At 37.8% G+C, this 27596-nt stretch overlaps 2 protein-coding genes across 2 annotated transcripts in view; both read left to right on the forward strand.

Annotated features, from left to right (window-relative positions):
* On the forward strand, positions 1-25734 carry zgc:194930 (uncharacterized protein LOC557813 homolog). The gene is made up of 3 exons (XM_062444794.1): positions 1-247; positions 15756-15808; positions 23465-25734. The coding sequence occupies exons 2-3, from the start codon at positions 15777-15779 to the stop codon at positions 24252-24254; spliced, it is 822 nt and encodes a 273-aa protein (XP_062300778.1). The 5' UTR covers positions 1-247; positions 15756-15776; the 3' UTR covers positions 24255-25734.
* Positions 1-27596, forward strand: part of acap1 (ArfGAP with coiled-coil, ankyrin repeat and PH domains 1) — a 479281-nt gene that overhangs the window by 85223 nt on the left and 366462 nt on the right. The window lies entirely within an intron of this gene.

The following is a 27596-nucleotide window of genomic DNA, read 5'->3' on the forward strand; positions in this document are numbered from 1 at the left end:
TGCCGTTCAAACAGGAGGCATGGGACTGTGGAGTCATCGAGGGGGGGAAACTCTTCTCTACGACTCACCACAACACCTCAAACCAAAGGGAGGAAGTCATTTCTAACTGAAGATGTTTAATGGAACTTATATTACTCATTTTTACTCAGTAAAGGACCGGAAGAGAGACAACTTAAATGACAACTGAAGTTATCCGTGCTCTTTTGATACCTAGGGCAAAGTGCCACACCTTCGCTTAGCGCAACAGGTAGGTTCAAACAACAGTTGGTTACTTTGCTTGCCTTTGTGACTCGCTTACATTGAAAAGTACAGCTCTAAAACAAATTTAAACATGCTGAAAAGTGTTGTTGATACATTACTAAACCTTTGTTATCATATCTTCGACGGGATAACAGGTGGAAGTTTAGTGTTGTCAGCCATATGGTGGCGAGAACTCGCTGAAAAGAAACAGCAATAACAGGATATAACGCAAATACAGAAAAAACAAGAACATTAAAGCGAATTACAGTAAACATGATAAGACCTTTTTAACCTTGTTGTATAGTAGCAAACATGATAAGACCTTTTTAACCTTGTTGTATAGTAGCATAAACAATTATGGCAGTTTTTATGCTTACTGTGGATGTGGAAGGCGCACCTGTTGCACACTATTACACAAACCATACACACGAATGAATAAGTAAATGTAATAAATGTGTAGATACAGACAGGGCCACAGCTAAGATCGAAATGTTTTATTTGGACTTTTTAAAAAAAAGTTTTACTTGTCCTGTGGTGTTCCTGTAAATGTTATTTCTCAACATGAAGGTCTAAAAGATGCTTCAAAACCTTCTCCTAGAAATAAATGCTGGGAGAGAAATACTGAATCCTTGATATATCCTAGGCTACTATATAATTTTGTGGGTTTCACATTTGTTAAATTTAAAGATATTGGATTCAGACCATTAACATATTCACATTGTGTAAGTTTTTAATTGTAAAATTGATGTCTATAAACATTACATTTGAATTGTAAATATTTTCTCACTTGAGAAATCACTATAAAATGTGAAAAAAGCAATTTCACATTTTCCAACCAACAGTCAAGAATCCAAAGATAAGAATTTACAGTCATATATAGAGGAGAAAAACAGAAAATAGTCACATTTAAGAAGTTCCTACTCAAAAATGTAGATTTTTTGCTTGAAAAGTGACTCAAATGGTTAAAGAGTATCTGTTACTCGACTTATCAGCTCCAGCACAATGTAACCTAATTCAGGTTGTGTAGACACGTAAACATCTATAACACAGTGGTTCTTCAACAGTAGCATGTTTGTGTGTAAAACGGTGCTGACAAACTGTATGGGAACCAAAGCTTAACATTTCTATCTGACCCTGAACACACTGCCCATGGGTAAGTTAGGTTAATGAGTGAATGGAGGCTGTTATTGAGGACATTGGAGGAGAAAGAGGAGTGGTCTTGAATCAGTTAACCAGAACCCATGTACACAGCCTTGGGCTTTGTTTGCACATCAAACACGAAACTTGGGGTCAGTCAAACTTTCTGTCTGAGCCCAAACCCATCACGAATGTCGTTTGTCATGGACAACGCTCTTGAATGCTACCAGTCGTGTGCAAGCAGTTATCAATGTGTCTCTTAAAACATTGTAAAGTGTGTTTTCTCTTTAGCTGCGGGAGTGTAGGAGAGATTTATAGCATTATGACATTTATACACAATGCTAAGCTGTGGTTTGGTAAACCGATGTTCTTGCCTTTAGTGACAGACTCCACCCATGTGTTGAGCTCAGCTTATTAGACAAAACGAACCATTAAAAGTACATGCAAATACTGTTTGCCCAATGTTTCGTTTGCTTTGCACCAGGGCTGGTGACTAAACCTGAAACAGGATATAAACATGAAAATAGAGCTCTGTGTTATTTTCATTGTGGTCATATTGTACTGTATTGTACTGTTTAAGGAAAGGATTTGTTGTTACATAATAGTAAAGAAACCATATTCCCATAAGAAGTTATACCATTGTAATCCCAAAGGAGTACAAAAACTCAAGGAAGTGATGGTAATGATTAATTTCATTGATCACAATATCATATCATATCATTAACTACTAAAGAAAACATCATATTCAATATACACATTTAAGCTGAATCAAGAGATTTTGAGCATTTTTATTATATTTGTAAAATATGATTAAATTAATATATATTTGGTTTTGAACTGTTGAAAGATGAAAGCAAACAATTTAAAGACGGCATCTCACTATTTTCTGATTTTAACATCAACTATTAATTAATTGATCAAAAAATACTGGATATATTACTAGATATGGAAAGAAAACAATGAATTCTGCACACTGTCCATCACTTGTTTTCAATTTATTAATGATTTTTCCATCTTTGGACAGCCATCATTTAAAACTAGATATACAATAATCAGTTAGTTAGTTACTTGAGTAAATTCATAGTATCAACCAAAGATATGTAAAGATATAATCCTTTAGGAAACAAAATACAGATTTTTGTATAGATGTAGTGGTCACTGTCTCTTTATCATTTAAAACTGCACTATTCTTTGGATCCTCGGCCAGCAGGTTTGTTTACTTACTAAAGTACAATTCAGAGCTTGTGGGTCAAGATCCAAAGGAGAAAAAACAGCAACAGGTCTGTTTGCAGTACAGGAACGCGAGTGAGGAGGGACGCTATCGATAAGTGTGGGCTGCTGGGTTATAGAGAAGAGACAGGAGTTGTTTTCATCAGACTGCTGCCCAAGGCTTTCTGAACACAGCACATTACACACATGGAAACAAACGAACACTATCTTAACTGTATGATATCATCTGAAATCAGAAGAGGTATTTTGATATTTCAAACATTTCTTTTTGGACCGGCTGATCTAGGCCAGCCAAAAAGTGCTTTTGAAGTTTGTCCCTTAACAAAGGCGGACTTCATATAAATTGGTTGCCGTGGTTGCACTTGCCTAATCAAACCTGCCTTATTCAAATCAGCCAATGCACGGTCAGCTCGTCAAGCACATTTGTCAAACTTAAAGTTGCAGAGCCTTTTTGTTTGTTTGTTTTTCTTTCACAAGATATATGTAATGATTTAATTTCTGCTTCTGCCTCCGAACTGGCACTTTGAGACAGTACAAAATGTGTGCAAGAACTTAGGAACTGTTGGGAATTTAGCAGCACCAAGTCATATGTCTGACTGCATCAAAACGAAACTGAAATAGTCTAAGTACAACAGATCCCTTTTGCTGATTTAGATTTCATGTTTTCAACAGAATCCTGGTTACGATGTAGTGTTCACAATCAGCTCGCTGAATTCTGCCCTCCAGATTAGGACTTTTTTAACGAACCTAGGGTGGAAGGTGGAGGGCTTGTTACTGTCTATAGAAATCTTTTCAAGTGTAACCTAATGGTTTGTAATGATTTTTGTTCCTTTGAAGTGCTCATGTTTTTATTTTTTGTCTTTTTGATGGGGCTCCCTGAATTTTTATCCAGCCTTGTTTTAGAATATGATAGAATTGTTCTCTGTGGTGATTTTAATATTCATGATGATGAGTCTGCTAATGTCCCTGCTACTGACTTTTAAATATCACTAAAACGTTGAACTTTCAACAACACGTGTTTGGCCAAGCTCATAACCGTGGCCACACTCTAGACTTCTTCCACTGTCTTTCGTCTGGGTCTGGAAATCATGTACATGTTTTTATCTAAGGACACTGGAGTCTGTAATTAGCATAATGCCTTTAAATTCTGTACACTGGCAATGTGTTTAATGAGTTCTCCCACACCAGTGGTGTGGTTTCTTCTTTTAAGCCTCTGTGTTCCTAAACTTTATAGGTCATAGCTCCTTTGAAGACTAGATCCAACTCAAAGACTAGAAGCTGTAAAAGGATGCAGCAAAGCAAAACCTAGGTGGAAGAAATCAGGATCTTTATTATAGGATGGTGAAAGATGCAAGAACATTTTCTTAACTTAACTTCTAACTTAACTTAGAGAATTTGGACAGTTAGTAAAACCAGCTCTCCTTGTGCTTTTGCTGATTTGCTGCTGACTGTGGAAAGTTTTTATCACATTTTGCTGGAAAGGTGGAGTCAATAAGACTTATTATTGTCCCCTATTCTAGCTTTTTAGATGTTGACCACCCACACTGAGATACTTGGAGCTATTTTTCCCCTATTACATTGACTGAACTTCTTCAGGCCTCTCAACATAATTCCACCTAACTTTTTATTTGAAGTAATGTAATGTATTGGGTCCCATTTGCTTTGTATTTTGAACACAATACTTTTTACAGCTGTAGAAAACAACAGTGAACCTTTGAAGAGATTCAGTCAATCCACAACCCTTAAATGAATGCTGATGCAGGCATGTGTTCAGTTCTTGTGCTGCTTATCTTAAGTGCAGTCTTTGACCCAACTGATCATGTCATTCTTTTGGATAGACTGAAGCACTGGGTGGGCATATCTGGTACTGCATTAGACTGGTTCTCATCATATTTGTCAAATAGGAAGTTTTGTGTCCAGTAACAACTGCTTGTTGTCATGACATGATTGTACATGCTATTATATCCCTGCACTTTGATTATTGCAACAGCCTTTTCTTGATTTCAAGATCTTATCAATTCTTTTTAAGACTCTTCATGATCTGGCTCCAGATTATACTGTACTTTAGACCTTTTACTTCCTTATGAACCTGTGCATAGTTTGAGATCCTCAGGCAGAGGTGTCTTGTGTCTCTTCCAGTCCAGACTGAAAACTAAAGGGGACAGAGCCTTTGCCGTCAGGGCCCTGAGGCCTTGAGCAACCTCCATGAGAAAATAAGGTTCTCTGAGTCAGTGTCTTCTTTCAAGGCTTTTCTACTTTCTTAAAACATATTCATTGGAAAGCATTTCTTGATTTTAGTTGAAGTGAAGTTTAAGTTGCCTACTTATTTTACTCTTGTTTTACTCCTTTTGTGTTTTATAATGTGTTAGCCTATTGCTTTTAGTTAATTTTAATGTTTCTGTTTTAAATGTGTTTTGTTTTTATTGTTAAGCACTTTAACTTAACTATGTTTTGAAAGGTGCTATATAAACAAAGTGTATTATTATTGTTGCAATTATTAGCAGCATTTCTGCACTTCGTGTGTGAGCCATAATTTAAAAAGTTAAACATTATACGTCACTCAGATGAATGGCTCGAGTTCTTTTATGGGAAGCGTTATCAAGCGTGGGAGGTTATCTCAGCTACTGTACACGCAGTTATTAAAAGCAGGATAAAGCAGCAGGTGAGACAGCAGAGTTCCTTTTCTTTTTTTCTTTTTTTTTGGTCGCTACATTGACTTTAAAATAGTGTATTGACATTTCAACTGGATTTAAAAGCCTCAAAGCTGATAAGAAGCCTAAATTGACCACCTTATCGTATTCTGCAGTTCTCATGCATCTAAGAAAAGCACAGTGTCACACCGGCCATTGATGACTACCCGGAAATCCTGTCAATTATTGCTTTTTTAATCAGCTAACTTGGGAACTACTTCACATTTCCCAAACATGCTGTATGTGAGATAAAACTCAGTTGCACCTAAATAACATGGAATTTAATAAAGATTACATTAAATTGACCCACAAATAGAGTTGCATTAAGACTTTTAAAAGTGGTCACTGATTTAATGTCAATAAAATTGAATGATCTGATACCAATCACCAATTGATTCCTGTTTTTAAATGTTTTGGACTGTTAAAAAACCAAAGATATTAATTTTATGATCATATAAAAACAGAGAAAAGCAGAACATTTTGAGAATGTTGCCTCATCAATGACTTTAGTGATTTTAACAACGATCAAAACTGCAATTAATCCTTTCAGCTCTAGATGGTTTATTGAGAGTACTGTTGGAGTTATATTTGTTGTAAGTTGCAGATAAATATAATTTATTTACTGCTTGATTAGAGCATCTTGTGATAGCTGGTGAGAGTGGGTTTAGAGCATTTTGAGTAGGAATGCAAATTTTAAGTGAATATTAGACATCCGCATCACTTACCGATGAATCATGAATAATTCATAAAATATGGTGGGCATTTTTCCTTCATTAGAAGAGTAATAGTAAATATCCGTAATGTTGTCCAATAAATATCTACTCAACATTTTCTGACAGTTGTAGTAAAATTATTATCAGCATTTAATCAATAATCACTTTTGAGTCAAAATTAGTATTTATACGCTTTAAACACCAATGAAAATAATATTGATATTCCCATCATATTTCTGCTGAAATCGTGTCTGGCAGCACATGATTTGAAAGTTTGAATTTCAAGAAAGCATCTGTAATGAAATGCAGCACAGACGGAAAGAAACAAGATAGAAACAACAGACAAGTGAGATGGATGTCAGACCAGTTAGCCCACTTTTCCATCACCACACCCTTCCTGTGTCACCCACATGAACATGATCTCCCTCTCACTGTCCCTTCAAAACACACAAAACACATAACATGCACACGCTGAGCGACCCAGGCTATTTGTTAAGATTTGAATGATGGCTTTATAATGTAACACACGGCTTACATAAGCTGCCCTTTTCAGAGAATTATCAGGTGATCAAGCGATGTAGCAACAGCAAAGTTCACTAGAGACCCCCTGGAGAAATATTCATATCTACTGTAAAATTTAGTGTAAACCTCTGACAACAATAGTCCAACTGTGCCAGCAAATGGGAGATGTGGGATTTTAGTCATCTATTAGCAGGACTCTAATGTTATTCAAGGTTCCTTCATTTTAGATGTTAGTTTTTATCACCACAGATGTAATCGACTCTGTCTACAATGTGGTTTGCAATGACGGAGTGGCGCTGTTCCTGTTCCTGTGCCTATTCGTTGACACTACAGGAAGTGAAGAAGCAGAAGTAATAATTCCACATCCACTTCCGGGAAAATTTTACTGCTTGCAACTTTTCTTGAGAACCGCTTTTCCAAACAACTTCACACTCAACACTGAGCCATCGGCAATACCTCCGCCATAGGTCAACTCAATTGGGTGAACGGTTGTCAAGAAAATCGAAGAAAAGGCATGCATACAAACAAGACAGACACTCTATCCATTTTACTTAGATGATTATCTACTTATATGTGGTGTTGATATGTGCAGTGTTTTGACCAGCAACTCAAACCCACAGTTATACAAAAAAGGTTGTGGATAGATTTCAGTCTTCCAAGGGCACAACAAAAACAGCTGGTATCAGATATGCTAGACTGAGGGAAGACTAGCTCAAGGACATGATGGTGTGTTTTTGTGTTTTGTGGTGGTTTGAGAAGCTGGAGATTCAATCAGTTACAACAACAAATGTATTTTTGTATTTCCACATTATCTTTACATATGTAGTTTTTAAGCTCTGAAAAATCTCTTATCAAACATTATTTCGGCCCTTAGTGTCACGTTTGCTGAAAAAATAACTTGGTAGTAAATGATATTAGCTGAAGCCAATTAATGTTAATTGCATAATGCCCAAGATTAAACACTTTTGTCTGTTATCTATGTGATCTCTGCAAGCTGGTGTCTCCCGTATCTATCCAATCATGTTGCATCAATTTCAGGAGATTCTGTGAGTTAAATAGTCATGAATATCATATCATTGTTTTATGATAAGAATAAGTAGTACAACTTGTATTAGAATTCAACCAACAAATATCATGCTCCTCATCTCATTTTCAGATTGTGAAAAATAATTTCACTGCCACTGAGTCCAAATCTCTTCACAGCGCTAAAAGGTGAAGGCCCAATTATATTATAATATACTAATGATATAAGGCTGGTTCAGCTTTCAGGAAAACAAGCAGTAGTGCTACATAACACAGTAAAAGCCATATTTTTAACAAGTAATCAGTCATATAGTAACAACAAGCAGAGTGCTTACCACCTCCACTAACCAATTCCTTGAGGCAAACTGTCTATCTCAATTGTATCTTAGAGTTTTAGTTATTTATAACTACAGTTTCTTGCAAATGTATAAAGTTAAACCTATTTAAGATTCAGTAAGTGAGTTGAAAGGATAAAGATTCACTAAAATACCATAAAGCTTCAACTCTTAATTTCAGACATAAGCTGCTAATCATGTCTCCAAGAAAACTATTATGCAGTTTTATTAAATATAGAAGTGATAGCGGTGAACCTTTAAAAGAAAGGTTATCATATTATTCAGCAAGGACATAATGTACCCACTATCATTAAAAAAGGATAGAAATAATAGGAAAGGATAGGAAAATAAGACTTCATACATAATAGTTTTCTATTCTATTAGTTTTAGGGAGCAGGACTCCAGTTTTAGGATCATCCACTGGTAATAAAAATCCTTCATTTACGGTTATTATGAAAATAACCAGTCCACTTGCACACAGTACCTCGTGTGCAACTAAACTCAAAACAGGTTAAATCAATTTCAACTGGACATTTTCCAGAGGACACCTTATTTTAAGCCTTATCTTTCCGGATGAAATTTTCCAACCGCAGCAATCGCTCAAATGTGACCCCGGCTGCCAATTCCATGGGTATCCCCTGGATTTCAATCCGGCCCACATTTAGCGGACACTCTGCAGCAATCTCACTTTTATTGCACCCGTTTCTCCGAGATGAAATGTTTCAATTTCCCTTGAAGAAAACTCAGAAAGCGAAAAAAATGGGAGCCTAGCCAAACTGCCAGCTCTGAAATATCTCTCCCCTTCAGTAATCGTCCTACTATCTTCCCCATCATAAAAAACAGAAGCAATATATGATATATTGAATGGCACAAGGAGCAGATAAAGCACTGTTATTGCCAGCCAACAATGGACAATATCTGAATGAAGGATAGTCATTTGATGCTCAGATTGAATTCTTGACCTCATTATGACTTTGGAAAGTCTCCAGGGGAACAACATGATTGGTCATTTGGATGTTCTGATGTGAATCTGAGTCAGCTGCTATTAGTTACTCCAAAGTCTGTGGGAGGCTTCACTGGCAGAGAGAAAATGCTCATTACTGACAGGTTTGTCACGAATCTGCTTTAATGCCTGCTATTATATTCTGCCCCCTTTAACCTTAGTAGATGTAAATTGGACATCTTGTGTTTTGTATTAAGGTCTAAATACAACTATAACATATGCAGTGATAAAAACAAAACACTACTTTAACAATGGATAAATAACCCATTACAAGCAAAAGTCCTGCTTTAAAAATTGTAGGCAAAACATACTTGAGTATTAAAAGCATAAGTTTAATTGAGTTAATTATCATTATTTATGCATTGATTATTATGCATGTTTAGAGCTGCAACGATTAGTCTACAAATTCATTAGTTTAATTAGTCTTACATTTTCATGTTGTAGGTGTTCATGGAACTATTTTGTAATTACAGTTGTGTACGCTTAAACCATATTATACAGTGCTAGCCTTGTTCCTGATAGCTGCATAGAACAATCACCAAATAAGCTTCGAGTTTGGCTATTCTCTCTAAGAAATGTCTCTCTGACTGTGCATGCATTCAGTGTCCATGCACGATTTGTTGCAAATAGATATGTAAGTGGTGTAAGAGCTCGGAATGGTTTATAATACATCTTTCTATTTTGGATCTGGTAAAATATGTAGATTCATTGAGCTCTGACACCACATCTTTTATAAAACTTTTGATTTCTCCTTTTTTCCTTTTAATTCAGCAAAGAGCAATGTAGAAACACTCCAGTAGCACGTTTTTCAGCTTTAGTTGGTGCTTATAATCACTTTTGCTACCAATGGGAAACTACACCACCTGTTGCTAATTAACTTGAATTTCAGCTGTTGTTAGCTGTTGTCTGGATGGTGTTTTTTTCTCTCTGTAAGTCAGTGTCTGTACTCACCCAGAGAGCTAATGTAAAGGAAAACGGGTCTGTAACACTTTTTGTACAACTCTTCATTTTCAGGAGAATCTTAACTTGGTAATCTTGAGATTACCAAGTTAATACTTCTCTATCAGGACCTCCGGTATTCAGAGCAAGTAGTGTGTGTTATTACACTGTTTCGAATACATGGCTGTATATGTTAATTTTCAGGTTGTGACTACAGGTTTTTATGTTGCTGCCTTAAAACTGCAGTGTTTCTGCCCCCTCAGCTAAGAAAATCTAACAGGACTTTAGAATTTCAGTAATTTTATAAATGCTTTGAAAGGATGTTAAATTTAATATGCAGATTCATTACCGGATGCAGAATTGATAAAATGCTATTGAACCACAGCTCTAGCCGACTACAGGTTAAAGGTTTGGGTCTCAGGTTTTCGGATGATGCAGAACTATAATATAAATATGATGAGAATTCATTCATGTTCACTTCACTAACATGCAGATTCCTGTTTTTTCTACATCTGGTGTGTTTACATGTGTGTCTAAAGCTGTGTACTGTGTATCTGTGTATCACCCTGCGTCATGTTTGTTTTGCATTTTCCTTAAGCGAAGAGTTCTTTGGAGTTTTTGACTTTTAGTGCTAATGCTGCTAAATTATTAGTACAGTGATGTAACCAGCTAGTTACTTAAAGGCTTCTGTGTCTTTGAAGGGCATTGGTAGCTGCTCGGGCTAAGATGGCGCTCTGTCGTCTTTCCCCTCTAGGACTAGTTCTTCTCTGACTGGAAGCTGTTTCTGCTGACCAACAGCAGAATGGTTAGCCTGAGGCAGGTATCACTACAATCACATTGTCAACTGTCAACTCAGAGACAGTTTTGCCTTGCAAATTTGCAACCCAACTCCATTCCGATGCAAACCAGCTTTTTCCGACCCAGTCAGCCAGCCATTAGTCTGCCTGTTTGACGCTTTGTCCTTACTGGATGCTATATGTCAGCCAGAATAGTCCAAAAGGCATGTACTCATTACATAGAACAATATTTTATGTATTTCTTGTGGCAAGAAATAAAAATATCTTCAATTTCCATCTTTTAAAACATCTCTAAGCGTGCATGAAATTGTTTCAGGAAAACCACACATCTTTATATCTTCCATCACCGTCTCTTGTTTATACAGTGGATTCATATGACAGACTTACGTAAGCTGGAAAGGGGGCATGAACAACTTTAACACAAGTCTAAAAAAAGCTTTACGATTCATTGCATCGCTGCCACAAATAAACAACTCCATTGTTGTGTCCAGTTCTATTGAACTAAACCTTGTTTTCCCACTTTCAGCCTTTCCAAAGCTTGTTAAACTCTCATGATTTGACACGAGAGGGAAAGTCATGAGATTGACTCAAGGGCTAAATATTCTTTTTAAAAAGATCATCTTGTGCCATCTTCTCTTTGACACTTGTTGGTTTTTGCTCGTATTGTTTCTTTGTTGTGGTTACAGCAGAAAATAGGATTAGTTGACATTTTGATCTGTCAGATAGAGCCAAATGCTGCCTTGCAAAATGATTTCACCATTTATAAAATATATTATGTTCACACATGATATACATTCGTTTTACTGTGTGACTTTTGCAGATATTAATATACAGAGGAAAAGCATTATTAAGTTCAGTTCAATATTCAATTTGTATACTAGAATATGATCTATCGGAAATATGGACCTATAATGCCATAGTTATTATAAAATACACGTTACTAGAATCAATGCTTTTGAAAAATGGCCTGCCCATCATTACACTAAAACAACAGACGCAAGTCAGCAATGCCTCTGAGGGATTAGACAGATGAGGAATCAGTAAATAATGTGTGGTTTAATATTCAACAGCACTTTGGGTGCAGGGAAAATGAGGGCAATACGCAGCTCGAAACTCACCTCATTCATCATCAACTGACTAACGTGAGCTTAAAGCAGCATTAATTGATTTTTGGCCTTTTGGGGAACAAGCTGTAAACAACATACCATTGACATATTGTATTACTGGGAGTTGCTATGTTAACAGTAATTTATTCTGACATTGAGCAGACACAGAGCAACATTAACATTCATTTGGAGTCTTGTTTCTGAACACTTTTAGCTCTGCTTTGCTCTCAGTCATCTCCGGAGGAAAAGAATCTGGCTCTTTAATGGTTAACTCCATCAGTTGGTGTTATGGAAACTGCATAGTCCATAATTTTCCTCTTTGTCATACAGATAACCCCGTTCACATTACATATGGTCATTTGATCTTTTGTTTATTTAAAATGGTTGATGAGAGCATCTTTATGTATTTAGTTGGCTAGTGTAGGTTAAACAGAAACCGGCATTCACCATTTACAGGAAACCAGGAGAATCTGTAGTTTATGTGTTTAATATAAAAAAATAGTTCAGAAATTGAATTATAGTTCAAAGTGATCAAATTGAAATGTGTGTACAATGCTATTATTACCATATTTGGTCTTTTATTAAAGAAAAAAAACACTTTAACGTGAGTCATGGGATTCACTTGAAGTGAGAATATGGGGCCTGCAAGGAAATAAACTTATTAATACTCATAATTAATTCATAACAATTCAGTCAGAGACCGTTATGTCACAGGGTTTAGGAGCATTTATTGCAACAAACATATGCAGATATGTTTGGCAGAGAAGGCTCTGAGCTTTAGGAACCTCCCCAAACGAATGCAGGCAGCCTGCACGACTCGGAGGCAAGCACATTAAAAACACCCCCAAGGGTACATAGAGCAGAAAGCAGCAGACACATATCACCGAGATATGAAATATACATAATGCACAAGGCAAGAAATACCACCACTGCACAACAAGAAAACAGGAAGAGGTAGCTGGTGGCGGTGGCGGGAGAAGCATATCCAGCAGAAGCATGAGCGATCAGAGGATCGAGAGTTGGAGTTTGTCAGATGATTATTGACCTGCCTGAATGTGACTAGTAATTGTAAAAGTCAGCTTATATTTACTTCAGCTCTTCAGGACTAACGCAGTGCTTCATTAATGTCCGCTGGGAAATTACATCCTCTCTTGCTCCCCTCCTGGAAGATAAGGGACACTTCAGCTTAGGGGGTGCTTGGCAGTGCAACAAAGTGTGAAACAGGGACTTTCTATTTAAAGTGCAGCTTATTGAACCGCTGGGCCTCTTTGCCACTCGCTTCAGCCTCTGAATTGCACTTGGCATGATGAACCCTAGTGGCTTTTTCATAAGTAGCTGTGAATGTGTCGGAGTTTGTAGTGAAAATGTAGATGAATGTGTTGTGGGGGTTCGTTTCAGGCAGGTTTCAGTCAAGCCCACCTCAAATCACAAGGGTTCATTTGTATGAAGAAGACAGAGAATAGAGGGTGCTTAAAGACAAGAAGATGCTACTCTGACTTTGTACACCCGTCTCTGGCTCACAGCAATAGTCCTGTAGGCGCTAAGTAAATGTCTTGGGTTAGCAAGTCATGCTTGGTTACTTTTGCACAAATAATACAGCCTTTCATGCAAAACAAAATGTGACCTGGCCATGATGATCCTGTTCACAGGATTAGATTGATAGCCTTGTAAGGCAGCATGCACTGAATTTACTCTTTATTATGTAACTCAGCAGTCCTTTTCAGCTCTGTTTGCGTTTTTCTTTTTTTTATCGTTTCTAACACGAGGAGCACGACAAAAGCATATTCGCTGGTCCCATGTGCATTTTTCATACCAATCCCCAAGGAAAAGCCCACCTGGACCTCTGAGCCTGTTCCCTCAAGGACTTTGTACAAAGATGTAATGAAGGCCCAGTGTATAGCCAAAGCCTGTTACATCATAATTGCCTGGCTTTACACTGCATCTTGAACATTTACAAGAGTAATACATACAAATGGGTGAATACATCTAATGGTTGCAGGAGTTGTGGCACAATTCTTTCTTAAAGGCTGGAAATATTGGTTATTCCTTGAAACTTGAAGTATTCAGATGGTTTAACAGTTGGCTTAATCAGATCTGCTCTACCTCTATTGTGAATCAGAGCCTGATTACATTCAACAAGTGGACCATCAAGTGCACAAGATTTAAACCTGCCTCTTAAACCGTAGAATTAACATGCCAAACATATCCACTGCATGCTTGTAGTGTTGCAACAATCAGTTGATTAATTGGTTAACCGCTTAGCACAAAATTGACAGGCAACTATTTAGATAATATCATTTCAGTCATTTTTCAAACAAAAATACCAAAGATTTAGATTTTTATGATTGCTGGCCAGTCAATATAACCAGTGTTGTTGGTCGGTATGTAAATCTTTTTTTTCCAGCTTCCAGTATATTCCAATTTTTTCCAGTCGCCAGATATCATAGAATTGTGATCACTTTCATTTCTGGCATTATAACGTTATTGCATTGGTTGGGAGATGTGAGTGTATCTCTAATGAGATCGACCATAATCATTATCCCTGCATGATCTAATCTGTAGTTTTTCATTAACTCACTGTCATTCAGCGTTTGGAGAATATTTCTCCTACCTCTTTGTCTTTCCACCATTTTCTCCTCTAAGAAACCTTTTAAAACTCCTCCTCTGTACTCCCCAACAGTTTGTCACCTTAAAATCTCTTAAGGGCTAAGATGCTTTATAAATAACTTTTATCTTTACTAGGATCTAGTCTAAACTGTAGGAGAAATTCTTGGAAACGTCACAGAGTTTTCCTAGAATTTCATCACATGGAGCAACTGTTTGTACTAGGAAGTGTTGTGAACACACCTCCTGATTTCATGTGTACTCTACCTTGAAGCACAGAAATCCCCCAAAAAAGGGAAAGTAAATACTGTATATTTAAAGATTTTCAGTACGATCCAGGGGGCTTGAGGCTGAGAGCCACAGACCTGGAAGGGAAAGTGCTAAGAGACAGACTAACACATTGGTGGATGTGTTCTATTTGTGGAGTTTGGTAAGGAAAATATAAAATAATGGTGGAAATGTTTAATTAATACTCTGTCACCAATGGGAATCCAAACCAATGTCACCCTGATAGAGTTTTTGCCCACAAATTGTACTTTTCAGGTCACTTCTCATTGTTTTTCGACCCAAAGGCAAAAGTAAAGCCCTACAGGGTCAAAGAGTTAAGGTTCAGACAGAAACCTGTTTGTCTCGTGGGCTCACATCCTTCCTTTTATTCCACAAAGAGATACTGTGTCCTCCAGCTCTGTCGGTGTCTCTGTCTCCTTCGCTTGCAGACAAACCCCATTCAAGACTCAGTGATTAATTATTTACCCAGGCAATGAAATGCCAAAGCCTAGAGAAACACACTACCAGGAGAGAAAAGGTCACTCTCATCCTGGACATAGATACACACACACACACACAAACTCAGAACAGTGATGGATGGCAATAACATCTTTATCGGCGCTTCAGGCAGACAGAGTTTTGATCCTCGTGTCCAAACACCGTCGAGACCAAGGGCAAAGCAAAACTTGACTGATGAGGTAAAGCTCTCATTTAAAAACCACTCACATGTCAGAGGTGGTGAACTGTCCGATCAATAGCGGTCTCTGACTCTGTCAAAATGTATGTGTGTGTGTGTGTGTCAGAGCGGTGGCTGTGGAGCTAACTGTAACCTTTCCTTGATGAGAAACCTGAAAATGTCACCGAAACTGAAAAAGGATGTGTGCACATTTTCAAAAAAGTTTTGTCCCTGTTGGGCCTTGACTTTAATGTGGAGCTGAATTAAGAGCACATGGCCTATGGTGTCCTTGAGAGGCCTACATCGCAATCAAAAAGCCTGCTCTGAATAATTATTAGTCATTATTATTAACTAAACTCCCTTCCACTCCTACACTTTAAGGTGCCCCATAGTGAGGGTACCCAACATCACTTTAGATTTTGTCTGTGCTGTTTTTGATTGAGATTAATTGCTTCGTAAATGTCCCTCCACAGCTCCACGACACAGCTGGCCAAATGGGGTGCCAATGCTGCAGGATGATAAAAAGGTAAGAAGTGTTTCTGTGTTTTTTCGTCTTGTGTCCCTTCTGTTTCCTGTCTTACACAATCATTCTAGTGAACGCCGTTTCTCATCCTTCTCATCTCCTCCTGCAAGTTGGTTGAGGAATTTCATTTATTTCTGTTCAGTGAAAAATGACGACTAGTGACTCTCCGTTCATCTTCTCAGCTTCAATTGTTATGTCCATCTTTTCACCTGACTTCCTACACAGAAACGTGTAGTGTCTGAAACGCAGTTTTCATACTGTTTGCTTTTTTAATAGCCATACACATGAGTTACATTTCCATCCACTTCCTTTTTATTTGCATGTTTTCGTATAAAAACCCCAGAAAACTCTGATTTAAAAAAAATATTTTAAAAAAATCAGCTATTGCTTGGCTGAGGTGGAAAATTTGATGTACTGATAAAATCAAAATGTGAAAAAGTATGATGGAAACAGATTTAGTGACTAAATCTTAGCAAATGAAGCACTTAAAACTCTGTGCTCCACTGAAAAGATGAAAAATAGCGACGAGAGATGAAAACATTAGATCTGAGAGGAGCGATGAGACTGTCACACTCCTCGAATTAATACATGAAACAAACAGAAATGTTATATTTCCATCATGTCTTCTATGTTATTTTCCACAGTTTGTGGTTTGACTGGACTCGTTTTAAATACGTCATCTAAATGTGCCCGCTCCCTCTGAAATTGTCTTATGGCTCCAACTGGAAAAAAAATGTGTCTTGTTTAACCAACTCCAAATATTTGCAACATGGAAGTGAACAGAAATACACATTAATATAATTTTTACACTTTTTTTTACTTCTGAAAAATCAGTTGGAAGTTACGCTAAATTTGAATGGAAATCTAGCTACGGACTCTTGTTTTTATGTCTGCACCGGCTGGTAACAGCGTGTTTGTCATGTGGACAACCTGAAGCAGCTTTTCTTTTTTTTAACCATCCGAAAATGAAAACGGTGACAGTGACTCCTCCAATCCGCCTTTACTAATGGCTAAGATTCAGAGTCTGAACTGCTAGCTTATTTTAGCAAGGTTTCAGCAGAGGCAATGAAGAGTAACTGACCCCAAACCTGTACCGTGATAAACATTGTAAGCTACTAGCTTCCTTGTATTTGTCATAGTATTTGTACCATTTTAGTATTTCCTATGGTAATCCAAACAATAGTTGTCGAGATATTTGAGCCTGAATGAAAGTGACCCACTGATTGGACACTACAGGCCCGGAGGTCACTGTTAGCATGGCAAACAAATCTAAAGGGGTTTAGGGGGGTTTATTATTATATTTATTATGATATAAAACAGAAAAGCGGTAAATTATGACATTTTGACTAAAGACCTAAAGGCAACTTGAGCGGGAAAATGAAAAAAATCTCATTGTTACAGTCATACAATGCAAAGCCTACTTGTAAAATGTCCCAGTTTTAAGAAATGTCTTCTTTTCTACCATGAAATCATGGTTTGAATTTGAAATAAATCAGGTTTTATTACTTTAAAACGTTTAATGTTGTTTTAATTGCATAATCAATTAGCTTAATCATGCAAATTTCTTTTCTTTGACGAACTTTATAATTCAAATATATTTGGGGTTTTTTGAGAGATGTCTTTATAGACCCTTTTGGATATTTAAAATCTCACAAAAACAATTCTTTACTCTTTTGATGCATTAGGTTTTTTCTGTCTCCAAAACCAACAAAATGACTAATGATTGGGTGCTGTACATAATAGAATAACCTATATTGTATAAACTTTTGGATACAATGCAGCATTGGTTATCCTTATCTACAGCATGTGTAATCATACCAAACCTCTGAGTATTGTGTAAAACCCCTCAGTAACAACCTCTCACTGTAGATTTCCTTATCTGCACATCCACCGTGCCGATTCAAATGATTCCCTGCCCACATAATGATTTCTTGTCTTGTTTCATGCAGATAGCGAGAGGTCCTTTTTATAATATGTCTGCACTCAACCTCACGTGGGCTCTTTGTACAAACTGTGAGTCAATATGCCAATAGCCATCACCCTTGGTTACTGTATTTCTTTACGGGACTGTCTATTCATTAAAAGCCTGCGATGCGTCGTTGTCAGGGCTCGACATCGCTGTGCTTTTTGAGGTGAACGTGGAGACAGGATGGGACAGGGAAACGAGATTTTGATTGCGGATTAATGAAAGGACACGCTGTGATCGCATACCAGAGTTGTAATCCCCCCCCTCCCTCCCTACACCGTTTCCTTCTCTTTTTTTTTTCTTCTTCTTTCCCATGTCAAACACACATGTGAATGCTTGTGACACACACACATACCTCCCTAATTGTCTGTAGTGTCACATTTCTGGGCTTAGCGTTGTTTGGGATTTGGTGGAGTGGGCCTGTAGGTTACTGGGTCAACAGTACAGAGCTCAGTATCACCAGCCTGACACTCAAACCTGACATCCCTGAGTAACAATCCCATGTTTTTATCTTATTGTGCTTGATATACTTGGATAAACTTTTTTTAATCCACTTTTAATTCACCTTGTTTTTAATGAGAATACACGCACTGTACCCACTATGTGTATTTCAAATCAATAAAAACAATGACAATTTGTTTCTTCATTTTAAACAACAATAGGGTGTACTACAAAATTATAAATACTGTTTTTTTCTTTCCTGAGAAACAGTACTGTCTGTACTTTTAAAAAGTATTTTTTTAGTTTAATTTTCGAACTCATTCAAACTTTGGCTTCAATTAGTCGATCAACATAAAAGTAATTAGTTATTGATTAATCACTTATTTCATTTAAACAAGACACACTTTCTTGGTTTTATCTCTTTTGGACCGTTGATCAGACAAAAGAAGAAAATGGAAAGTGTCATTTTAGACTCTCAGAACATTTCATAGACTAAACAAACAGATTAAATCGGGAAAGATAATAATCAGTTAAAGCCACTTTTCTAACACCGCTACTTTACGGTGAAAACTTTCATCCACTTAAGAGATGAGAGGACAACTTGCCTGGCATTTAGGAAAAAAAGCCCTATAGATTAGGATGTTCTTCACAAGTCTAATGACGCTGCTGGCATAAAATCCATAGGCACTGCTGCACCCTGCATTATATTTCAGAGAACCAGCTTGTGTGTGTCTTAGCAGTGTGGTCACATACTGCAGGTGTGGTAATCGTTTTATTAGCGCCACAAGCTTGAAGGAGGCTTCCCCTATATATCTAAATAACATCACCTGGTGCGGTAAACAACATCTTGTCTGGTGCACCTTAGTAGTCAAAGCATATGCAAAGACTGGCTTCGTCTTCCAAGATGGTGTTGCTACTTGGAAGGAAAAAAAAGTAGTCCCACAGAAAGGAAATCCCAATTGAAAGGGAAAGCAGGAACTCCTCAGGATCAACTACAACAGCTTAAATGCAAAAATCCTCTTTTGGTATTAAAATCCGACACCAGGGAGTCGCTGCTTTTTCTTTTTCTGTGAGATATTTTTTAATGCCAGGAGCAGTTTGCATCAGCTGTTTGATTCAGCACTGATAAACCACAGTTTTTAAAAATTAAATGTACGTTCTGTCTGCTTTTATTTTTTTTTCTCTGTCTGGTTTACCAAAAAGACAAAAACAAATTGCAGCAACATGTCTGTTTGTTTATCTCTTCTCTTTTAGAAATAACTTGAAGATAGAAACTGGGGGAGGCCTCCTGTTGTTGATGAAAATACAGTTTCATTTTCTCTCACAGCTTTTGTCCAGCTTTATGAGTTCCTTGTCTTTGTAAAAAAACACCTTATGTGTCTCGCTTCTTCTTTTTTTTTTTTTAAAGCGAGCTTCAAATTTCACCTTGGCAGCCGGGATACAGCGGCGGTGCTGCCCAGGAGCGAGAGAAATGGAAAACATTCATTTTCTCAGCTTTCCACTGTGAAGGGAGATGGAGGGGAAGGGTGCAGGGTGAGAGAGAGAGGTGCTTAAGTCAGAGGGTGAGCGTGCGTGTCTGTCTGTGACGATAAATGTGTGGGCGGGTGATGTTTTTGTGTGTCTGCTTACCAGGACAGGAGAAAGAACCGTATTTATTCTCATGACTTGTATTCTTGTTAAATCTGTTTGTATGAACACTGAACAGTGTGAAGGAAAGCCAAAACAGAGCCAGGGCATAAAACAGGAGTGAAGAAGACAACAGGAGGAGGAGGAGGAGGGAGTGAGACGATAGATGGAAAAGCTCGAGGCAAGGAGCTCAAATCAAGGAGAAGTCAAGTGCAAAGGGATAGTAGATTAGTGAGTTGAAACTACGTTAGATTGATGCTGAAGGGAGAGGCGAGGAGGAGGAGGTTTGTGTGTGTGTGTGTGTGGGGTGACTGGGGTGGAGGAGGCACCTGGAGAGGTGTGAGATGGAGGAGCTCTGCTGGGGGTTACGAGGCTCGCAGGGTGGAGGAGAAAACAAATGAAAAGGAAGAAGAGATGAATGTAAAAAAAACACGAGGCTCTCGCAGCAGGCGATGTCTGACAGCCTGTAACACTTTGAACAAAATACAGGCAAAATAAAACCCCCCTGCCAACTCTCCTAATACCTGTGGAGGTGTGAGTGAGAGAGTGTGATCCTGTATTCTTGTAAGAAAATCCACCAAAATAGGCTATCAGACAGTCATTACAGCCTACACGGGGCTATTTAAAGTGTACAGCTTAAATGAGCATTAATTAGTCTCTGACCTTTATCAACCTTTACCACCCAACGAGGAATTGGGACACTGACTGAAGTATCTTGCTGAGCATCTGTAATTCACACAGTAAAATGACTCATTTGACAGATAGGAGTAGATGAGAGTAGGGATTCTGTGGAAGGGCTGAACAGGAAATACATCCCATCAATGCAAAATCATCATGTATCAGCACCACTTGTCATTTGCTTAATCTGTTTGGGAATGAAAATTCTTCTTATGCTGGTTGCAGGTGAAAGTTTCCCCCTTTCTCTTCAGCGTTTGTCAATCATCTTAATGAGCTGAGGAACTCTGAGGCATAACTAGAGCTCATTATTTTTGGCTTTCCTTTAAAGAAATTTAAAAAAATAAAACTCCAAAATGTAAATGTATGTGTTAATTTTGATTACAGTTGATTGTTGTTGTTTTTGGGGTTGTTTTTTTTTTTTTTTGGATTGGATTCTTAAAATTATCAGCAGCTCATTTGCATTTTCTCTTCACTTTTCTTTCACTTTCCATTAGCAAAAATATCTGATGTAGGAGATGCAGGAGAGCCTTGTAAGTGAGGATCAGTTGGAAACAACACATTTTAAATATGTGAGGATGTAAAATCCAGGTGATAATTAGTTTCATATAAAAATAATTTTAAAATCATATCCGGTGTATTTTTCTCTGTAAATCTGTAAGAAATCAAAATTTGTGAGCATTAGTTGCATCAGAGATAGCATAATTACTTTCGTCCATTTAAAAAAAAAAAAAAGTAGCTATCATCTTACATTTTAGCATTATGCTGAATGAATTGGCATTTAATTGTAGTTTCATATAATGCAATAGTTCAACATTTTGGAAAATGTGCATATTTGCTTTCTCTCATTACATTAGAAGATTGACTGCACTTTTATATGAGTGGTATCAATCTTGTCATCTAATTCTCAGAAAGAAAGTTAATATGTTTATTTCCCCAAATGTTGAAAGATTACTTTAGCTTAGAGAAACCAGTTTCAGACAAATCAGAGTTTCATGAATGGGCGGCAAGAGTCAAAGGTCAAAAGCTGAATGTGCTAAAAATGTGTTATTATGATAATATAATATAATAATATTGAAGCTTTAAGGTTAGAATAAGAGCCAGTGTAAAATGTTGACAGTAATACAAACATCAGTGTTTGTGTGTGTTGTGTATCAGTATCAGTGTTTCTGTCAGCTTCTGTTACAACTTCACCTAGACATTTCTTTTCCGCCCGCTGTGATTCTTACTCGTCTCTCAAAGTGAGCAACACAAACAAAACATCTGAGAGTAAAAGTTAAAGTGCGTTTTACAGTTTGAACCAGAGGGAAGTGTGCTGTCACAGGCCTGTGTACATGTCCCTGTACTCTTTTCTTTCCTTCTTCCAACAACACTCTGCATAATATATCTGACATTCACATAAGCAGTGCAAACATTACTGCAGCTAAGGCAAGATACAATCTGTGTAAACATCAACTGAATGCATGGCTTAGATGTAAATGTGACATTCAGATTGGTGGATCGACTGCATAGTTAAGTGTTCTTGTTGCAGTCAATGTACAGTGTGTGAGGGTTTTTTCATCGATTGACATGGAAACGTTTGACTCCTGGAGCCCAGTCAGAAATAGTCCACCATCTGTTGCCAAACTGATGCAGGCAATGAAATTATCGAAGTCAAATGTAACTTGGACTTCTCTGCAAGAAAGGCATTGCAAATTCATCTTTGTTTGTCTGTGGAGCAGTTTTGATTAAAAATCATATTTGTGTTCAATTAAAGGGAAACGTTGTTGTTTTTCAACTTGGATTTTCCCATCTTTTTGTGTCTAAATGACTAATGGTGACAACAGTTTGTGAAATTGGTTCAGTATTGAATGAGAGCGCTGCAGTCGCCAGCCACGAAATGGGCTGCAGTGTAATCCTGCATAGCAATAGTTCCCTGTCAGTATACGTAAAAAAAAAAGTGCTTGTTTTTTGCCACTGACAGGCTCAGATAGTTATTATAAGTTTCAATGTTATGGAAAGGACAATATAGAGACACAAAATGTTTGTCTTTACCTTTTGCTTTATCTTGTGTGTTTGTTAGTCTGTCTAACCAAGTCTCGTTCATGAAGTCTCATTCTGAAGTCTCACGACAGTCTCAGTTGTTGCAGGAAGATCAGCTTAATATTCAGCCATGAAAGTCTTTTGAAAATGTTTTAGACACTTCATGGTACTCCACTGTCCAACTCTCACTCACATGTCCACTGTTGTCTTATGGCAACAAGTCAACTCTTGCAAAATCTTCAAAAAGAAATCTCCCCATTAGTCACTTACACTCAAAGTTTCCCTTTATGTAGATGACATGATACTGTATGTGAGTTAGCATTTTCTGAAATGTCTAGGGCTGCAACTATTGATAGTCTTCATTACATTTAGTCTTTAAAATGTCAACAAAATATGAAAACATTTCCAGAGCTGAAACTGACTTCCTTAAACTGCTTATGTCGTCCATTCAAAAATCCAAAACCCAATAAGACTTAAGAGTCTACCACCATGCTAAGTTTACCCCAACAGTGCTTTGAGATAAATGCAAACATTCAGGTAAAACGTTTTCCATTTTAAACCATGTTTTCCATCTTAGTTTGGTAGCCAATTCAGCTACTATGAGTTATTATGGTTAATCTTGAGGGGAACATGAATATTTGTCTCAAATTTCATTGCAATCCATCCAATAGTTGTTGAGATATTTCACACACAAAAAATGGTAGCTGTGCATGTTAGTACATAATTTCATGACAGTCCATCCAGTAGGTGTCGAGATATTTCTGTCTGGAAAGTGGTGGACCAACCGACCGATATTGCAGTTGTTAGTGCTACACTGACACACTGACAGTTATTCTTTATAAATGACATAAGATATACATTTTTGACAACTCAATTGATTAGTCAACTTGTTTCAGTACCAGAAGTAACGCTTTCTGTCTCTCTCACAGCTACATCTACGACCCTTCCGTGGCGGTAGATGTGAGGAAGACTGACTCTGCAGGCAGCTCGCTCTACCAGCCCAACTACCTCCCAGGCGGGGCTCCCAGCAGCGACCCAATTAACAGCCACAACAAGCAGAAGCAGGGCTTCCACAACCTGGGCTACAGCAAGACCAGTGACAGCACCCTCAAACTAGAGGAGGACAACAACCACGTCAACTACAGGTTGCACTCTGCACCTTCATTTACGAGGGAGCAGCACCAGCAGGTCAATGCTCCACCTGCAGAGGGGGGGCTATACATCATCCAGCCAGAAGCTCTGGGGCCGCGATGGGTAATGCAGGATAAAAGCCAGAGCCAGGTGCCGGTTTACCCCAACATACAAGATTTTGACAAACAGAAAAGCTACGGCGAGCGAGGACACAGAGTGACAGAGAACGGGTGGGACAGCGCCATCACTAAGTGCGTGAGCAGCAATGAAAGCCTGTCAGCAGATGAGATAGACGAAGGCGTGGGAGGGACACCGGAGTACCCGTGTGACACCGGGGATGAGGGGAGCATCCTGTCAGTGGACATCCACACCAGCACCACCAGCCTGTCCTCAGCCGACACCAGAGACAACCACAGACTGCCAAAAACTCCGGACGTTTCCACAGTCGAGAGCGGGATCTCTGTGACAAAGAGCGAGGATGAGGAGGAGGCAAGGAATGAAGAGGAGGTGCAGAGCGTCACAGACTCAATGGTGGCGGAGGCCCTCGCTGCTCTGGAGGCCGCCACTGCCGGGGAGGACTGTGAGTGACATGTCGAGCTCTGTGCTTTCTCTCATTTGTCTCTTTGAAACTCAGACTTCAACGCAGATTGACACAGCGTTCAAAACCACAACGAGACTTCACCACAGTTCAGAATGAAGGAAAACTCTGTTTACAAAACTACAGATTTTATTTCAATTCGAAGCCTTGGATATTTTTTCTATGGTGGTCACACAGACAGAAGAGAATGTCTGCCTTGTGAAGTAGGCAACATTTCCAAAGCTGCGAGGTTTGCTTAATGCCACAAATGAAGAGACATCAGTGTGTAGACTGTGAATACTGCCTGCAGCCATATCAGCCTGTTAGCCCTTTTGAATATAGTGTATTTAACACTCCACAGTCCTAATAAGCCTGTGTGTACTCATTCACTGACATGTCAGTACAGCGCTACATGTTGCTTTTATCACATTTTTAGCCTCATTTTGGAGCATAGCTGTGCTAAATGTTAGCATAGACTCAATTATTTACTTTCCTGCTTGCCATGGCTTGCTGTCTCTTCAGGAATGTTGCCCTTCTTTCATCAAGTAGTTGAAAGAGGAAAGGTCATTGCTCTATTATTATTTTTTATATGCTACCCATGTTTTTGTTTATATTCTGTCCTCTTTTATTATTTATAATATCTTCACTCACCTCATATTTTGATTTATTGTGAGTAGAAACTGAAGGTTGTTGAAGACCTGAGCAGAGGAGAGCGAGGAAGCGGTCTTTATTTATAATATATATATATATATATATATATATATATATATATATATATATATATATATATATATATATCCGCTTATGTTTTGGCACGGATTTCATCAAAATGAAGAAGAATTAATATTGTATTCACTTGGAAATTTAGTTAATTTGTTTACACACTTTTTTGTGTCATGTGCACACTCAAATTTTTAATTTTTAATCAATGATTCGTGTCTGTTATGAAGATTATTTCTGTGCACATCATTACTGTGTGAGAATTATTGATGAATCATTTGTCATGAGTCGACATGAAGAAGAGCTATGCACATTTAAATTCCCAAACAGTAAAATGTAAAAAAAAAAAAAGCCACATGTACATTTCACTGATAGCGCCTTAGTTTCTGCAGTTTTCCATCCTCATCTGATCTTTGAGCCTAACAAGACCAGCTAAGGTCAGATCATTAGTGAATAAACAACTGAGGGGCCATGAAAAAAAGAGAGAAATTATAGGTCAGGATTTGTGTTTCCAGTCTGGCCTGTGACATTAGTTCAATCTGGAGCACGCTTACGTGCCTTAAAACGAACTAATTGAGGCTGGATGGTGCAGAGGGAAAAAAAATGGATATGAGCTTTGTGAAGAGTATGTTCACGCTAAAAAAAAGTTAAAAAAAGAAGCTGTTTTTCTTAATGAAGTTCTGCAACTTTCCTTTTCAGTCATTGTTTGCCTGCCAAATCATTTCTACTTATATTTGTATTATAAAATAAAGAAATGTACTTTAAAAAAAATGCAGTAGTGAGGTCTTTGTGTACTTGCGTGTTGTAATTCAGAATAGATGTTAAAGGCTTACAGGACATTTATTTTGGGGTGAGTTTTGGGGTAAATTTGCAACAACTGAAGGATGTTTCTGTCCTTTTATCTGTAACACACATTCATTTGACATTTACATTTTATTTCTGGCAGTTCCGACACTGCAAGTGATTGTTTGCCCTGGAGAACACACAATGCAAGTTTGAGAGCGAAAATTACTTTTTTCACAAGCATGTGTTAATGTGTTAAAGGACTGTGTAAGAGCTCATATTTACTCCTACATAATCATTTTTTGGAGACCAAGGATCTGTTTTAATATTGTACATGCCTTGGCCAAGTTGTGAATATCAATAGCTTTAGCTCCTGTTTAAGCCCCCCCACATCTTAAATTTTAAACAACAGCAGTCTTTGAGTAGTGACACCACAAGAAACATTTTACTCCTCACGCTTAGAAATTGATTGTTCATAGAGAGGTCACAGACAATATTAGCAGTTTTAAATGTAAGATTTGTTTGTTTGATTTATTCACACAAACAACAAGACGCATAAACCCATAATGTATTAAAGAAGTTAAAAGGAGTGTGCTGGTGAGATTTAAAGAAAGCCCAAAAGAGCTTATATAGATATCTCACCAAAAAAATATATAAACACGAGTACAAACTAACAGTAGAAAACCGTAAATAAGACATGAATAAAGAAAGCAAAGTAGATTGTCTCGCCAAATAAGATCTAAATTTAAAGTTTTTGGAGAGAATAGTGATGTGAATGCATTTAAATGTATTCTTTATTAATGAAGTCAGTAATGCAGTTAAGTTCAAAGAGAGATACATGGTTGCTTATGGCATAAATGAATGATACGATAAGGGTATTCCCCTAGGGTAATAAACATTTAATTAGGTTCAACTTGTGAAAATGTTCTCAAGTGAAGGTCTGGAACGACATAATGTCCGTGTTATTTTTCAGCATCTGGTCTAGTGGGTAGATTGTAGACTGTCAAATACATACAGTGGAATTCATTTATTAATATTTACACTGAACCTGTGGGATTCAAATAAATGATAAAATAAGAATAAAAGATGGCATTTTAAAATAAAGTGCATAACAGAAAGTTTTTGATTGTGTTTCTTAAATAAAGTGTTTAGTTTTAGCTCTGATCTGCCACTTCTCTGTCTCTCCTCTTTTCTCTGTGTGTATCTCATCTTTTACCGTAATAGCTGGAGAAGCTGCGCCCGTTAAAATAGAAACGCTCAGACAAAATTTAACAATCCTCAATATTTCATAAGTTACATATCCAGGTCCCGATAGGACCTCGTCTGTGTCCGGATCCGGACCGCAATCCACCTATTAGTGACCTCTGATTTTAATGGTATTTTCTGCTGTGTGCAGGTTTTGTTTTTTTTGTTTGTTTGTTTGAGACTGAATTTCTTTCTGAGAAGACGTTGATCCTCATCTATCCCAGGAGTGCTGGAGTGAGGCGTCCAAACGGGCTTCAGACATCGCTGCCTCCGGAACAGATAAGCTCATGAGATTTCACCAAAGTTACATGCTACCTGGTTAGTAACAACAACAACAACCTCACAACACACACTCTGGAGGAGGATGTTGACAGTGAGCAGTGAATCTGAACACCAGTAGAAAAGACAGTTGCTGCAAAGGATGAGTTCTCGGCTCAGTTTACTTTTTTTTTTTTGGTTTGTAATAAATTCTTCTTCCTTTTCCAAAGACCTGTGTGTCATTCGCTCTTGACTCAAACTTAGAAGAGATTGGCCCAAATGACACAGCAATATATCTTAGTTCATTGTAAATTCACTGCTGGGTGCAGAGCTACACTCTCCTCCAG

This window comes from Scomber scombrus, chromosome 23, assembly GCF_963691925.1.
Source record: "Scomber scombrus chromosome 23, fScoSco1.1, whole genome shotgun sequence".
NCBI classification, from domain to species: Eukaryota; Metazoa; Chordata; class Actinopteri; order Scombriformes; family Scombridae; genus Scomber; species Scomber scombrus.

What these genes read in the sequence shown, in the direction of transcription:
- zgc:194930 (XM_062444794.1), top strand. Translation starts at nt 15,777, where the DNA reads ATGGGGTGCCAATGCTGCAGGATGATAAAAAG. An exon ending in TGCTGCAGGATGATAAAAAG is followed by an intron (nt 15,809 to 23,464) that starts GTAAGAAGTGTT and finishes TCTCTCTCACAG; the next exon opens with CTACATCTACGACCCTTCCG.